The sequence below is a fragment of the Chiloscyllium plagiosum genome, chromosome 42, assembly GCF_004010195.1.
Source record: "Chiloscyllium plagiosum isolate BGI_BamShark_2017 chromosome 42, ASM401019v2, whole genome shotgun sequence".
Lineage (NCBI taxonomy): Eukaryota > Metazoa > Chordata > Chondrichthyes > Orectolobiformes > Hemiscylliidae > Chiloscyllium > Chiloscyllium plagiosum.
In genome coordinates, this window is record NC_057751.1 from 9,360,463 (window position 1) to 9,374,232 (window position 13,770).

A 13,770-nucleotide genomic window follows, 5' to 3' on the forward strand; every position below is an offset into this window, starting at 1 on the left:
TCTGCCTTTATTCCTGATGAAGGGCTTTTGCCCGAAACGTCGATTTTGCTGCTCGTTGGATGCTGCCTGAATTGCTGTGCTCTTCCAGCACCACTGATCCAGAATCTGGTTTCCAGCATGTGCAGTCATAGGTTTTAATCAACGAGGTAAAAACAAAGCATGTCTAGTGACACATGCAAATGTTCCTAACACCGTTGCAAGAAATCCCAACCTCCCTTATAATCCTTCCAGTGCTGATGCTATTTTCCATTCTTGGATATGTGAAGCATCATTATCCTGGCTTTCGGTGCCACTGTTGAGGACTGATATTGTACATGAGTCGGGATGTGAATTAACCATGGCAGGGTATACACTTCTGACGTCTGAATTTTGACACCTTCCAACTTGAATAACTATTTTATTTGGAAAACCACTTCATCAAATTAGTTTTTGTCATTACATTATCAATACAGATTCGAAACTGTTACTCATCTACCTTGTTGAACTTGTAATGCAATTGAGCAAAAGGTGAAAGTAACTTTTCATTAACTTGCAAGAAGCAACAAGCCCAATAAGTCTGTTCAATCATTCAATGAGATTATTGCTCATTTGATAATCCTCCACTCCATTTGGCTGCCTTTTCCCTATGACTCTATTCCCTTCCTGAAATATTTTCATCTCTCCAACATGAAAACACATGATGTCAATCCTCTGTACCCGTCTGTGGGCATCAATCACACAGAATCATGACTGTCAGCAAACAAATTCCTGATAATCCGTTATGGACCTTATTCTGGAGAGTTAGCCATCTGGTCCTCCGCTTCCACACAACATCTCTGCCATGAATCCCACATTCTTCTTAACTCCAGTGAGGACAGACCCAATTGACTTCATCTTTTCTCACAAGACAGTCCCTCCTTTTCTGTTATCAACCTCGTGAACCTTCACTGGACAGCAGACAACGCCAGAGTATCTCTTGTGAAACAAGGCAATCAAATCTGTTCACAATATTCCACTTCGGGTCTGATTTGTGCCATGTTTCGTTTGAGCTTGGCCTTCATACTTTTATCCTTCTTTATCTTTAAATTTACGGTCAACATTCCACTTGCCTTTTCTCCAACCTTCTGAATTTCTAGGTGAACTTTCAGTAATTGACTCCCAAATCCTTCTGTGGTGCAGTTGTCTGCAGTCTTCCTCAATTACAATAATATTCAGCTGCTATTCGACCTGCCATATTATAACTCAAATTTTCACACATGATGTTCTATCTGCCAAGGTTTTCCCACTCACTTAATCGACATCCCTCCAGCCTCTGTCAGCCTCATCACTTGTGTTTCCATCTCTTTTTGTGTCATCCGATAACTTTACGTTCATATGCCTCATCCAGGTCATTCATATATATTTCTAAATAACGGTGACCCCAGCACTGAACCTATGGCAGTTCAATTGTGAGAGGGTGCCATCTTGACAACGACACCGCTTATCTTCACTTTATGTCTTAATTATTGACCAATCTACTACCTCCAATACCATAAGAGCCCTTATCTCATGCAGTACCTTATCAATTGTCTCCTGGAAATATATTACATCCATTGTTTTCCCTTCATCTCTGCAGCTTGTTACCTTTGCAAAGAATTCCCAAGATATTCTGAAGAATGATTTTTCCTTCATGAAACCATGCTGATTCTGCTTCATTCTATTATACATTGCTAAATTCTGCATTGAAATAATTTGTGCGCTTCTGGATTCCAAAATGTTCGTCCATGACAGATGTCAAGACTTTTGGTTTATTGTTAACCATTTTGTTTCCTTCACTTTGAGATGAAGTGTGACATTTTCCTCTTTCCCATCGTATAGCCTATTACTAGAAACGAGCGATGCTACAAAGATGACAAGTACCACATCCAGTATTTTACTAACTACTTCCTTCAATATCATGTGATAAACTCCTTCAGGTCAAAAGGGCTCGTCTCTCTTCAGCTCACTTTCTTCCGCCCTCTAGTTTTCCTCTGCATTTGCCCCTTAGTTTGTACTCTTAGAATGCTATTTGTGTCATCAACTGTAAATAGATATGCAAAGTATCTATAGTATTTCATTTTACTCGCATTTCATGGTTCCATAGGTTTATTTCTCAAACCTTGATCCTTAAGAGGCCTTTTTGACCTTCATTCACAATGTGGGCATTGCTGACTAGGCCAGAATCTACTGCACATTTGTAAGGGCAGATGAGAGTCAAATGCAAGTTATTATGGGTCTAGAGTCACAAGTAGACCATACCAGATAAGATGGCAGTTCTCTAAAAAATACATCAGGGAACCAGATTGGTTCTTCCAACAATTGTCAAGGCTTTCATGGTGATAAAGAGACTTTTAATTCTGGATTTTTACTTAACAGTCCAGCAAAAATACCAAAAGGCCATTACCTCACCTTATGTTCATTTTCATTTCTCTCTTCCCTTTTGTCGTGTTATACTTGAAATATCTGTTGCTATTCTATCATAGTATTACATGCTACTTTACCTTCAAAATTTCTCTCCCCCCAACCATGACTTTTTTCCTCATACTTATTTGCCCATTCCTCTGGCGTACCCATAGTATTTGCCACATTTTCTTCCCCGCTTTTATGCTGTGCTTAACTTCCTTGGTTAATCATGACCCTTATAATCCTTCCCAAAGTTCTTTCTCTGTGCAATGCATCGTCAAGAGCAATAAAGGCTTTTTATAAATCTTTCCTCATTTCTCAATCATCTTGGTTGTGAAACATCTTTCCTCAGCAACTCTAAGTAACTTTGCTTTCATTCCTTTGTAATGACCTTTTCTTCCATTTAGTGTGGTTACTCCCAAGCCAAGTTTCTTCCAATCAAAATGAGTGGTACATTCTACCATGATGTGGCCAAACTTTTCTCAGACATCTTTTGGCCTCTGTTCATGTAATAAACATGCCTCATTAAACATTACTAGATCCAAAATAGTATAATAAAATCAAAACAAAAACAGATTCTTGTGTGCCTGAATGCATTCTGATTTCTTCCTCATTCGTCAAAGACAGACAATGGTTCCTTCGATATCAGGTGTTCAATGCAGCAGGCAAGGAAGTGAACAAAATGCAACTGACATAATTTATACTTAATAGCACCAAACGGTTTTAAGGATCAAAAATACTGAGGTGCACATTGCACAAATTATTCTTGATGGGCAAAGTTGAGAAATTGTATCTGAATCCAATTGTCTTCTCAGAATTGTCAAATAAACTGTCGCTAAACTTAAACGAGAGCACTTAAACCCTCCGTAACATCCTGTACGCACTTCATTCATAAGTGCCCAGTTTCAAATCCCTTCCATGGGTTGGCACATAGTCGAGCTTTGGAAAATGTCAAAAGCACAGCTATAAGAATAGCAATTACTAAAACATGAATCTTCAAAAGAACATAGGAGAGACACAGATGTACAGCACGGAATCAGACCCTCTGATCCAAATTGCTCATACTGATCAGATATTCTCAATTAACCTATTCCTATTTGCCACCACTTCACACATATCCCTCTGAACATTCCTTTTCATATACTCATCCAGATGCCTTTTCAATGTTGTAATTGTACCAACCTCCACCACTTCCTCTGGGAGTACATTCCGTGCACGCACCACCCTCTGTGTGAAATAGTTGCCCCTTAGACCACTTTTATATCTTTCCCCTTTCACCCTAAACCTGTGCTCTCTAGTTCTGGACTCCTTCACCCACCCCACTAAAAAGAAAAGACTTGGTCTGTTTATCCGAAACATGCCCCTCATAATTTTATAAACTCTCTAAGGTCACCCCTCAGCCTCTGACACTCGGGAAAACAGTCCCAGTCTAATCAGCCTCTCTCCGTAACTCAAACCCTCCAATCCTGACAACATCCTTGCAAATCCTTTCTGCACCCTCTCAGTTTCACAACATCTTTCCGATAGGATGGAGACCAGAATTGCGCACAATATTCCAAAAGAGTGGCCTAACCCATGTCTTGTACAGCCGCACATGACCTACCAACTCCTATACACAATGCTCTGACCAATATCGGAAAGCATACCAAACTGCTTCATTATCCTATCTACCAGCGACTCCACTTTCAAGGAACTATGAACCCGCACTCCAAGGTCTCTTTATTCACTAACATGCCCCAAGACCTTACCATCAAGTGTACAAGTTCTGCCCTGATTTGCCTTTCCAATATGCAGCAGCTCACATTTAACTAAATCACACTCCATCTGCTATTCCTCAGCCCATTGGCCCATATGATCAAGATCCCATTGTACTCTGAGAACCTTCTTCTCTGCCCATTACACATCCAATTTTGGTGCCATCTCCCAACTTTTCATCTGTACCTTTACACCATACTCAGCTCTGCCCCATCACACTCTTGAATTTGGAATATTACTCGTATCTTTCACCGTGAAAACTGACGCCAAGTAATCATTCAGGTCCTCAGTCATGTCCTTGCTCCCCACGACTATCGCTCCACCATCATTTTCCAGCAGCCCAAAGCTCACTTTTGCCCTTCATATATCTAAAAATCCCTTACAGTCTTCCTTTACATTACTGAATAGCTTCCTTAATCTTCTTCCTCCTTACTTCTTTTTGTTGCCCTCTGTTGGTCTTTGTAAGATTCCCAATCCTCTGGTTTGCTACTGACCTTTGCCACATTATATGCTTTCTCTTTTGCATTTACACTATCCCAACTTCAGTAGTCAGCCACTGTTGCCTTATAGTCCCTGCACCATGCTTCTTTCTCCCAGGGATGAATCTCTGCTGCGTTTTCTGAAGTTCTCCCAGAAACTCCTGCCATTGCTGTTCCACTGTCTTTCCTGCTAGGCTGCTCTCGCAGTCAATTTCACCCAGCTCCTCTCTCATGGCCTGCAGTTGCCTTTATTCAGCTACACTCTAACCTCTGATTCTATCTTGTCCCTTTGAATTTACTCAGCAATTTCAATCATGTTCTGATCACTGCCTCGTAAGGGTTCCTTCACCTTAAGCTCCTTTATCAAGTCTTCCTCATTGCACAACACTAAATCCAGTATTGCCTGTTCCCTGGTGGGCTTCACCACCAGCTGCTCCAAAAAGCAATCTTGTGGATATTTCAAACTCCTTTTCTTGCAATCTCCTTCCAACCCAATTTTCAACAGCCACCTGCATATTGCCGTATCCCCTATCATTACTGTAACCTTGCCTTTCCTATTGCATGGCGTATCTTGCACCTTAGCTCCTGACTACTATTTTGAAACCTGTATAAAACTCCAACTATGGTTTTGTCACCTTTCCGGTTCCTCAATTCTATGCACAGATTCTACACCATCTGACCCAACTTTGGTGTCTTACTCTCGATTTAATTTTACGTCTAATTAGGCAATCCCACTCCCCTCTGCCCACCTGCCTATCTTATTGATAGCATTAACAACCTTGAACATGGAGGTCTCAATGCTGATCCCCTGGCAGCCACATCACCATGTCATACCTGTCAATTTCAATCTGCACCACAAGCTCACTTACTTTATTTCTTACACTGCATGCATTCAGATATAACATGTTCTGTCCGATATTAACCATCCCCCTTCTCATTGTCATTCAGTTGTCCAGTGTGCTTAGTTTGACTGCTAACCCTTTCCATACACACTGTCCTATTTGGGTCTGTGCTGGAGATTTTAATAACCTCCCCCAGAGTTCTGCACTCTTGCTTCCTCCTTTAATTCAGATCTTCCACTTTCCCCTATCACTGAATTTCACCGCCACCCCCAAACCACTATAATTTAATTTAAAGCCCTGTCTGCAGCCGATTGTGCAGCCCTGGCCCCAGCACAATTCAGATGAAGACCGTCCTATCCGGACAGATCCCTTCTTGCCCAGTACCAGTGGCAGTGTCCCATAAATTCAAACCCATTTCTCCCACACCAATCTTTGAGCCATGCATTTATCTGCTTAGTCTTATTGACCCTGTGCCAATTAATTCTTGGCTCAGGTACTAATACAGAGATTACCATCTTGGTTATGCTTTTTGATTTTGCTCCAAGGTGTTCATGCTCCCTTAGCAGAATCTCTGCCCTAGTTTTATCTTTAGCCTTGGTACCTACGTGGATCACCACCAGTGGATCTTTACCCTCCCAGTTCAATTTCCTCTGAAACCCTGATGAGGTATCATGAACTCAAGCACCAGACAGGCAATAAAACCTTTGGGACTCTCAATCCTGGTCACAGAGAACAGTGTCTATACCTCTGACTACACTATCCCAAATTACAACATTTCTCTTTTTTTCCCCACCACCACCCCTCAACCTGTACCAGTGTGCTCCAGTCAGTGGGCTCAGCCTCCCTGCAGGCCCAGTTCGCGTTCACACAGAGAGCAAAACACTTGAAATTGTTGAATCATCACTTCAAAACACTCAATCAAGTTTGTGACACATGATTTCCCACACACCAAGCCATGTTGACTGTCCCTGGTCAGTCCTTGCCTTTCCAAATTCATTAGAGCAGCACAGTGGCTCAGCGGTTAGCACTGCTGCCTCACAGTGCCAGGGACCAGGGTTCAATTCCCGTCTCGGGCAACTGTCTGTGTAGAGTTTGCACATTCTCCCAGTGTCTGCGTGGGTTTCCAGGCGGTGCTCCGGTTTCCTCCTACAGTCCAAAGATGTGCAGGTCAGGTGAATTGGCCATGCTAAATTGTCCATAGTGTTAGGTGCATTAGTCATGGGTAAATGTAGGGGTATAGGTCTGGGAGGGTTGCTCCTCGGAGCGTCAGTGTGGACTTGTTGGGCCGAAGGGCCTATTTCAACACTGCAGGTAATCTAATCTAATCATAAATCCTGTCCATCAGGATTCCCTCCAACAACTTGTTACCACCGATGTCAGTCTCACCTGTCTATCATTCCCTAGTGTTGACTTACCACCTTTCTTTAACAGTGGCACCACATTAGCCAACCTCCTGTCTTACAGCGCTTCACCTGTGACCATCAATGACCCAAATGTTTCAGCAAGGGACCCAGCTTGCCACAAACTTCTATGGTTTACCCGATTTGGTCCAAAGGATTTATCCATCTGATTTGTTTTTAAGACCTCCTACTCTGTAATATGGATGCTTTTCAAGATGTTACCATATATTTTCCCACATTCCAAATCTTCCACGTCCTTCACCACAGCAAAAACTGATGCCAAATACTTGTCTAGCATCTCTCCCATCTCCTGCAGTTCCACACATAGGACCCTTTAAACATCAGCAAGGCATCCTATGCTTTCCCTAGGACCCATGAAAAAAAAATGCCTTTCGATTCTCCTTAACCCTATTTGCCCAAGGTATGAACCCTTTTGCCCTCCAGATTTCCCTACAGCCTTTATACCTCATCAAGGGATTCACTCCATCTCTGCTGTCTGTATCTGGCAGATGCTTCCTTTTTTGTCCCCCCACCAAAACTTCAATTTCCTCTAATCACCCACCATTCACTACATCTCCCAGCCTTGCCTTCCATCTTAACAGGTACGTAGTGTCTCTTGATTCTGGTTCTCACATTTTTGAACGCTTCTCATTTTCCAGCCATCACATGACCTGCAAATATCCGCCCCTCTTGAACTTTTGAAAGTTCTTCCTTAATACTGTCAAAATTGGCATTCACCCAATTTAGAACTTTGACTTTTAGATCCAGTCTATCCTTTTCCACCACTATTTTAAAACCAATACAATTATTGTCGCGGGCCCAAAGTGCTCCCTCACTGACACCTCAGTCACCTGCCTGCCTTTTTCCTCCTGCCTTATTTCCTAAGGGTAAGTCACATTTTGCACCTTCTCCAGTAGGTACATTAACATCCTGAATCAGAAATTTTTCTATGTAGACTGAAAAAAATTCTCTCCATCTGAACCCTTTACACTTTGACAGTCCTAACTTGGTCTCGGCTTTGTTCCTGTCTGCCCTGAGTGTTTGCCTCACTCCTTTTCCCAACTTTACCAGTTTTAGCCTGATCTCTTTCCTCTATATCTCCCTGGGTCCCACCCCACCAGCTTAATAGGTTGAATCCTCCCAAGCAAATTTCTCTGCTGGTATGTTCGTTCCCTTCCAATTTAGGTACAATCTATCCTTCTTGTAGGCCAGTTCAACTCCAGAAAAAATTCCAATGATCCAAAATGACAACCCATCTCCCCGCACCAACTCCTCAACAACACATTCATCTGCTTTATCCTCCTATTCCTACACCCAGCAGCTCATATCAGCAGTAATCCAGACATTACTAGTCAAGGATCTCCTTTTTGAATTCCTGCCTAACTTCCTATATTCTCCCTTCAGAATCTCAACTGTTTGCCTTTCCATATCGTTAGTTTCAATGTGTATAACGACCTCCTGCTGGTCACACTCCCTTCTGAAAGCATTCTGCACCACCTCGGAGATATCCTTGATCCCGGCACCAAGGAGGCAACACACCATTTTGATTTCCACTATCGGCCGCAGAAACAAGTGTCTGTGCCTCTGACCAGAGAATCCCCAAATACAATCCATCACTTGGATCCTGACATACTCTTCATTATACGAGAGCCAGTCTTGGTACCAAAAACTTGGCTGTCCATGATACATTCCCCTGAGAGTCAATCACACCCTACATTTCAACTTGGCCCATTTAGTTTACTGACAGTGTCAACATAGGAATGGTCCATGAAATAAAAGGCAACACAATCCCCATTGACTGATTTTCTGATTCAGTAAATTGCACAAGATGATGCAAAATTAGAAACAGTGTAGGCAAGATGATGCAGAGTATCTTGAGTGTTGTATCCCTGGCTTGTGTGTTGGCTGTTGGCTCAATTTGCATTCAAGAGGCAAATGGATCAATGTGCAGCACAGACAAATTTCCAGTTGAACAGCTTAACGCTTTGTCCACATAATCTCTGATTGATTTATGGGGTCTGATAGAGTTTTTACAGAGTATTTTCTCATCATTAGCTCAAGAATATCAACAAATTAGATGCTCTTTATCATTGCTTGCAGAATGCTCTTTGTACATGAGCACATCAATTTACTTAGTTACTCGGTAGCTTAGAACTTTGTTTCAACTTGAATGCAGCTGCTCGAATTTCTCTGAAGACAAAATACCGAATACTCGATTGACAGAATAGCAGCAAAAAAATTGGACTTAACATAATTGATCAAAGAAAACATTACCTCAACTTAGGCAGCACAAGGGTTAACAACTAAGCTACATTCCATGTGCTTGGCTCACAAAAATTCCTAACTTGACAATTGATCAATAAGCTCATCTTAACTCTTCTCAATATAAACAGAATTTTGCATACCATCGTGGAATTCTTTGAAGTGGTGTTAATCTTGTTCTTCATCCGAGAAGATCTGCGGGGTTCCTCAATTTTGGGCTTTTCTGACAGGTATTCAAGTTGGACCTCTTGCTTAAATTTTGGGCTTACCTCCACACTTAAGCAGAGAGATGGCACTGAAAACATATTAAGACACACTGCATCAGTAGTGACATTCTGAATCCCCAGGCACGCACCTTCACCACAAGACCAGTTTTGCTCCCGTTCATTGGTAGATTCTTGAATGGACACATCGGTGATCTGAAGGTCACCATTTTCGTACTTTTCATCAAGTATACAAGTCACTTGTTGCACATCAGGCTGAACAGAGGATGCTGCTTTAATTCCACAAGACCCCAAGTCACTAATTGTACGAGAACACTTTGACTCATCCATTACCCTTGACAATTTTGACTCATTCACAGAATTGGTTTTCTTTCCACTAAGCACATTTCGGCAAATGACATTGTTATCCCCAACTTGATTCTCTTTGCTATTGTGCTTCGATGAATGATCCACTACAACTTCTTTCACTTCTTCAACATTCATTTCCAAAACATCACAAGGATATTCATCATTTTTCATGGGCTTCTTCTGAAGGTTTACATTGCGTTCTGACATCGGAGACGACAGTTCAAGGTTGTTGGGTGCTGAACAATCTCTCTCTTCATTACCAAGCTTAGTTTCAGCAGTTCCATTTTCCATGTAATCTACATAAAAACAAAATGTGAACGATTGACAAGTAATTTTCATGCAAATTTCCCCCTTAGTTATGACTGCCCACATGGCTCACAATCAAGCCTGGAGATGAAGTGCACAATAAATATCAGCAAGTCATTCGATCTTGAATCAAGTCACAGTTCAGCACGAACTTACCTCACTTCTGGTCATGAACTCACCAGATATCAATGAACAATGAATTACTCCCAAATTCAGTGCTCTTCAAATCACTTATCAAAACTCAACCAATGCCATGGCTGAACTGAAGTGAATCCTCCATGACACAGTGTAGCTGCAAAAGTAGGTCAGAGGCTAAAAAACCTGCAGCAAACAAGGTTCTCACTCCTGAAAGCCTCTCCATTATTTGCAAGGTACACATCAGGAAGGTGCTGAAATAATCTCCATTTGCCTGAATGGGTCCAGGTACATCACCTGAAGAAGCTTGACACCAGGCAGAACAGCCTGCTTGAACGGCACAACACAAACACTTCCAACACCCCACCGTACCTCAGCAACGCTAAGTCCCACGTACAAAATACACCACAGCAATTCACCAAACATCCTGCCTCACATAGCACATTCCAAATTCACGCCCATTACCACACAAAGACAAAGCAGCAAATACATGGGAAGATCTCCACCCCAATTTATGATTCAAACTACTCACCATCCACCTTGAAACCCATCCCTCCTCTTCCACTATCACTGGTTTAAAATCCTCCAACTCCCTCCCTCACAGAATTGCAAGCCCACCGACACCAAACAGACTGCAACAGTTCACATATGGACATTAAGTGCTGGTCTGGCCAGTGATGCCCACACCCAATCACAAAAAGAAAAAGGGCTTATATGCACTTATACCATGCTATGTGGTCCAAACTAAATGAAAAGGTACAAGACAAAAAACACAATTTTATTCCATTATTGTCATTTGCAGCTCTCTGACGACAAAAATTTCACTCCAGACATGGAAAAAAATTCAATTTCTGCTTATTTAAAAACAGATCATCCGAATTAATTTGTAGTTTCGTTATGTGCAAAGATCAAGCAGGATAGTTAAAAGTAATGCACTATGATACCTTACTTAATCGCAGTCAAATTTGTTGTTATCGCCAATTGTTGTTTCCACATCACTTTTGTTTCTGTGAAATAGGAACAGAATCTTCACTTTAAGGGCAAAGTACTCCATTTACCTGCAGACCATTGCTCTGACACAAGAGATGGTTGAACAAAACCATGTCTGAAACTGGATTGAAGGGTCACTTCCCATGATCCAAGACTCAAAGAGAGGAGGGGGGGGGGGGGAAAATAGCTGCCACGTTTAGATCATTCGGCCCATCATCGACCAAATTAATTGTGTTTCTATACTTACCATGTTGAAAAGCAGATTTTTAATTTTTAATTAATATATCAAGTCAATGAACTGCTTTGGGTCTCTGAGAATTCAGAACTTCCCAATTACTAAGATGCAACTGACTTTGTACACCTTGCTACCTCATGTTTACACAATGATACACTGGGTTGATCTTTTCCTAAGTTTTAAGACCCACATGCCTCTTCATAGTATTTGTTTGTATGAACTTGTACTAAACACCAACAATCTTGACAAAAATACAGAGCTGCCAAACAAAATACACCAATACGCACCACCTTCTTCAAATTCTACACGATATGCAATATTTATTTTGTAACACCCATCTGGCAATTGACACCATGAGCCCACAGGTTTATGAGTGGAATTTGACATCACAAACTCTTCTCAAACACTGGAAATGTAAAAATCATCATAAAGATAACCTGTTCTATAGGTGCAACGTCAGAGAATTCGAAACAAAATAACCTAAAGACACTGTATAACAGACACCTTCGAAGAACCTGTCAAGAGCAAACCGGGAATAATATCTATACGTGACTGCCATCTTTCAGAAATCAGAGGTGGATGATGCACTACCTCAACCAGAAACTAAACCAGGAACAACACCAACTACAAGTAGTCAGGGTTGAAATCAGTCTTTTCAATCCACTCTGTCATAATAAACATTGAAAAAGGTCTCAGAGAATGAAGAATCTCAGGTTGCAACAAATCAGCACATGAACTGGAGGTCAGAACTCCACAGACTTTTTAAACCACAAGGAAAATCCACCCCCACCAAGTCTCGTTTAATAAATAATTGCACCACATACCACAGTGGTGAGCAACACAGACCAGATTTCACTTGTTCTGTAACTGTTTCAAATTTCAAACTTATGTGGGTCAGGAACATCTGGGATACTACAAATGATCTACATCTACACAGTTTGTTGTTCTTGCTCCAGTGACCCCTACTGAACAGTCATGAATTTTAAACATCCATTTGATGATATTTCAAGGTCACTTTTATTGCCTTCATCTGACTTACCTGTTAATTTTGGCACCAATTTCAGTGATGCGTCGTTGCATTTTTCGTGAACAGCAGGGCTGCTATTGTCAGCCATCTTACTGACCAGGTTCTAACAAATAGAGTTCAAAGTGGAAGCATTACATTGTTGCATCTTTTTAATTAGTTGAGACTATCACAAGCATTTATCAAAAATCTGGATACCTGCATTATATTTACAATCTATCTAGGTCAATAAAAAGTAAGGTTGAAAGCATGAGCAGTAGTGTTTAACTTCAAAACAACAACCACGAGATGAAACACTCGAACACTGGTTCAATTGAATTGCAGCAAATTTGTGGATAACAGATCGAATGTGAAACCAAAACCCAGTATGTCCCTTTCCATGGCAATATTTGATGACCCCCCCCAAAATGAAAATGTAATATCTCACCAGAAAGCTTTCAACTCAAATCACAAACATGAGTTTCTCAAGAAGTATTTCTAAACTTAAACCAAAACATGACAAACATTTGAACACAAACATATTACAGTAAAATCATACTCTGCAAGGAGTTACAGTGGTAGCAGTCATGCAGACCAGTTTTATCCACCAGCAAAAACAGTACATAGTAACTGTTGTGGTTCTGTTCGCCGAGCTGGAAATTTTTGTTGCAAACGTTCCGTCCCCTGTCTAGGTGACATCCTCAGTGCTTGGGAGCCTCCTGTGAAGCTTCCTCCGGCATTTATAGTGGCCTGTCCCTGCCGCTTCCCGGTTGTCAGTTTCAGCTGTCTGCTGTCGTGGCCGGTCTTTTGGGTCCAGGTCGATGTTTTTGTTGATGGAGTTTGTGGATAAGTGCCATGCTTCTAGGAATTCCCTGGCTGTTCTTTGTTTGGCTTGCCCTATAATGGTAGTGTTGTCCCAGTCAAATTCATGTTGCTTGTCGTCTGCGTCTACCAAGGATGTTGCTAGGGTTGGAGGATTTGAGCTAGAAGGAGAGGCTGAATAGTCTGGGGCTGTTTTCCCTGGAGCATCAGAGGCTGAGGGGTGACCTTACAGAGTTTTATAAAATGTACATCGACAAACTCCATCAACAAACACATTGACCTGGACCCAATATCCCGGCCACGACAGCGGACAGCTGAAACTGACAACCGGAAGCGGCAGGGACAGGCCACTATAAATGCCGGAGGAAACACCACAGAAGCGCTTCATAGGAGGCTCCCAAGCGCTGAGGATGTCACCTAGACAGGGGACGAAACGTTTGCAACAAAAATTTCCAGCTCGGCGAACAGAACCACAACAACGAGCATCTGAGCTACAAATATCTTCTCCCAAACTTTGAGTACATAGTAACCTCTTGCAGCCAATTGTTGCTGGTCACCACCGTCATCTT

General features: G+C 41.8%; 1 protein-coding gene across 5 annotated transcripts in view; it reads right to left on the reverse strand.

Annotated features, from left to right (window-relative positions):
* LOC122543077 overlaps positions 1-13,770 on the reverse strand; it is a 45,756-nt gene that overhangs the window by 7,351 nt on the left and 24,635 nt on the right. For all 5 annotated transcript variants that reach the window (XM_043681309.1, XM_043681308.1, XM_043681307.1 and 2 more), the window contains 2 exons: positions 12,416-12,506; positions 9,282-10,006 (listed from right to left, as the gene is read on the reverse strand). In XM_043681309.1, coding sequence (XP_043537244.1) covers positions 9,282-10,006; positions 12,416-12,506 — 816 coding nt within the window. The remainder of the gene's footprint in view (positions 1-9,281; positions 10,007-12,415; positions 12,507-13,770) is intronic.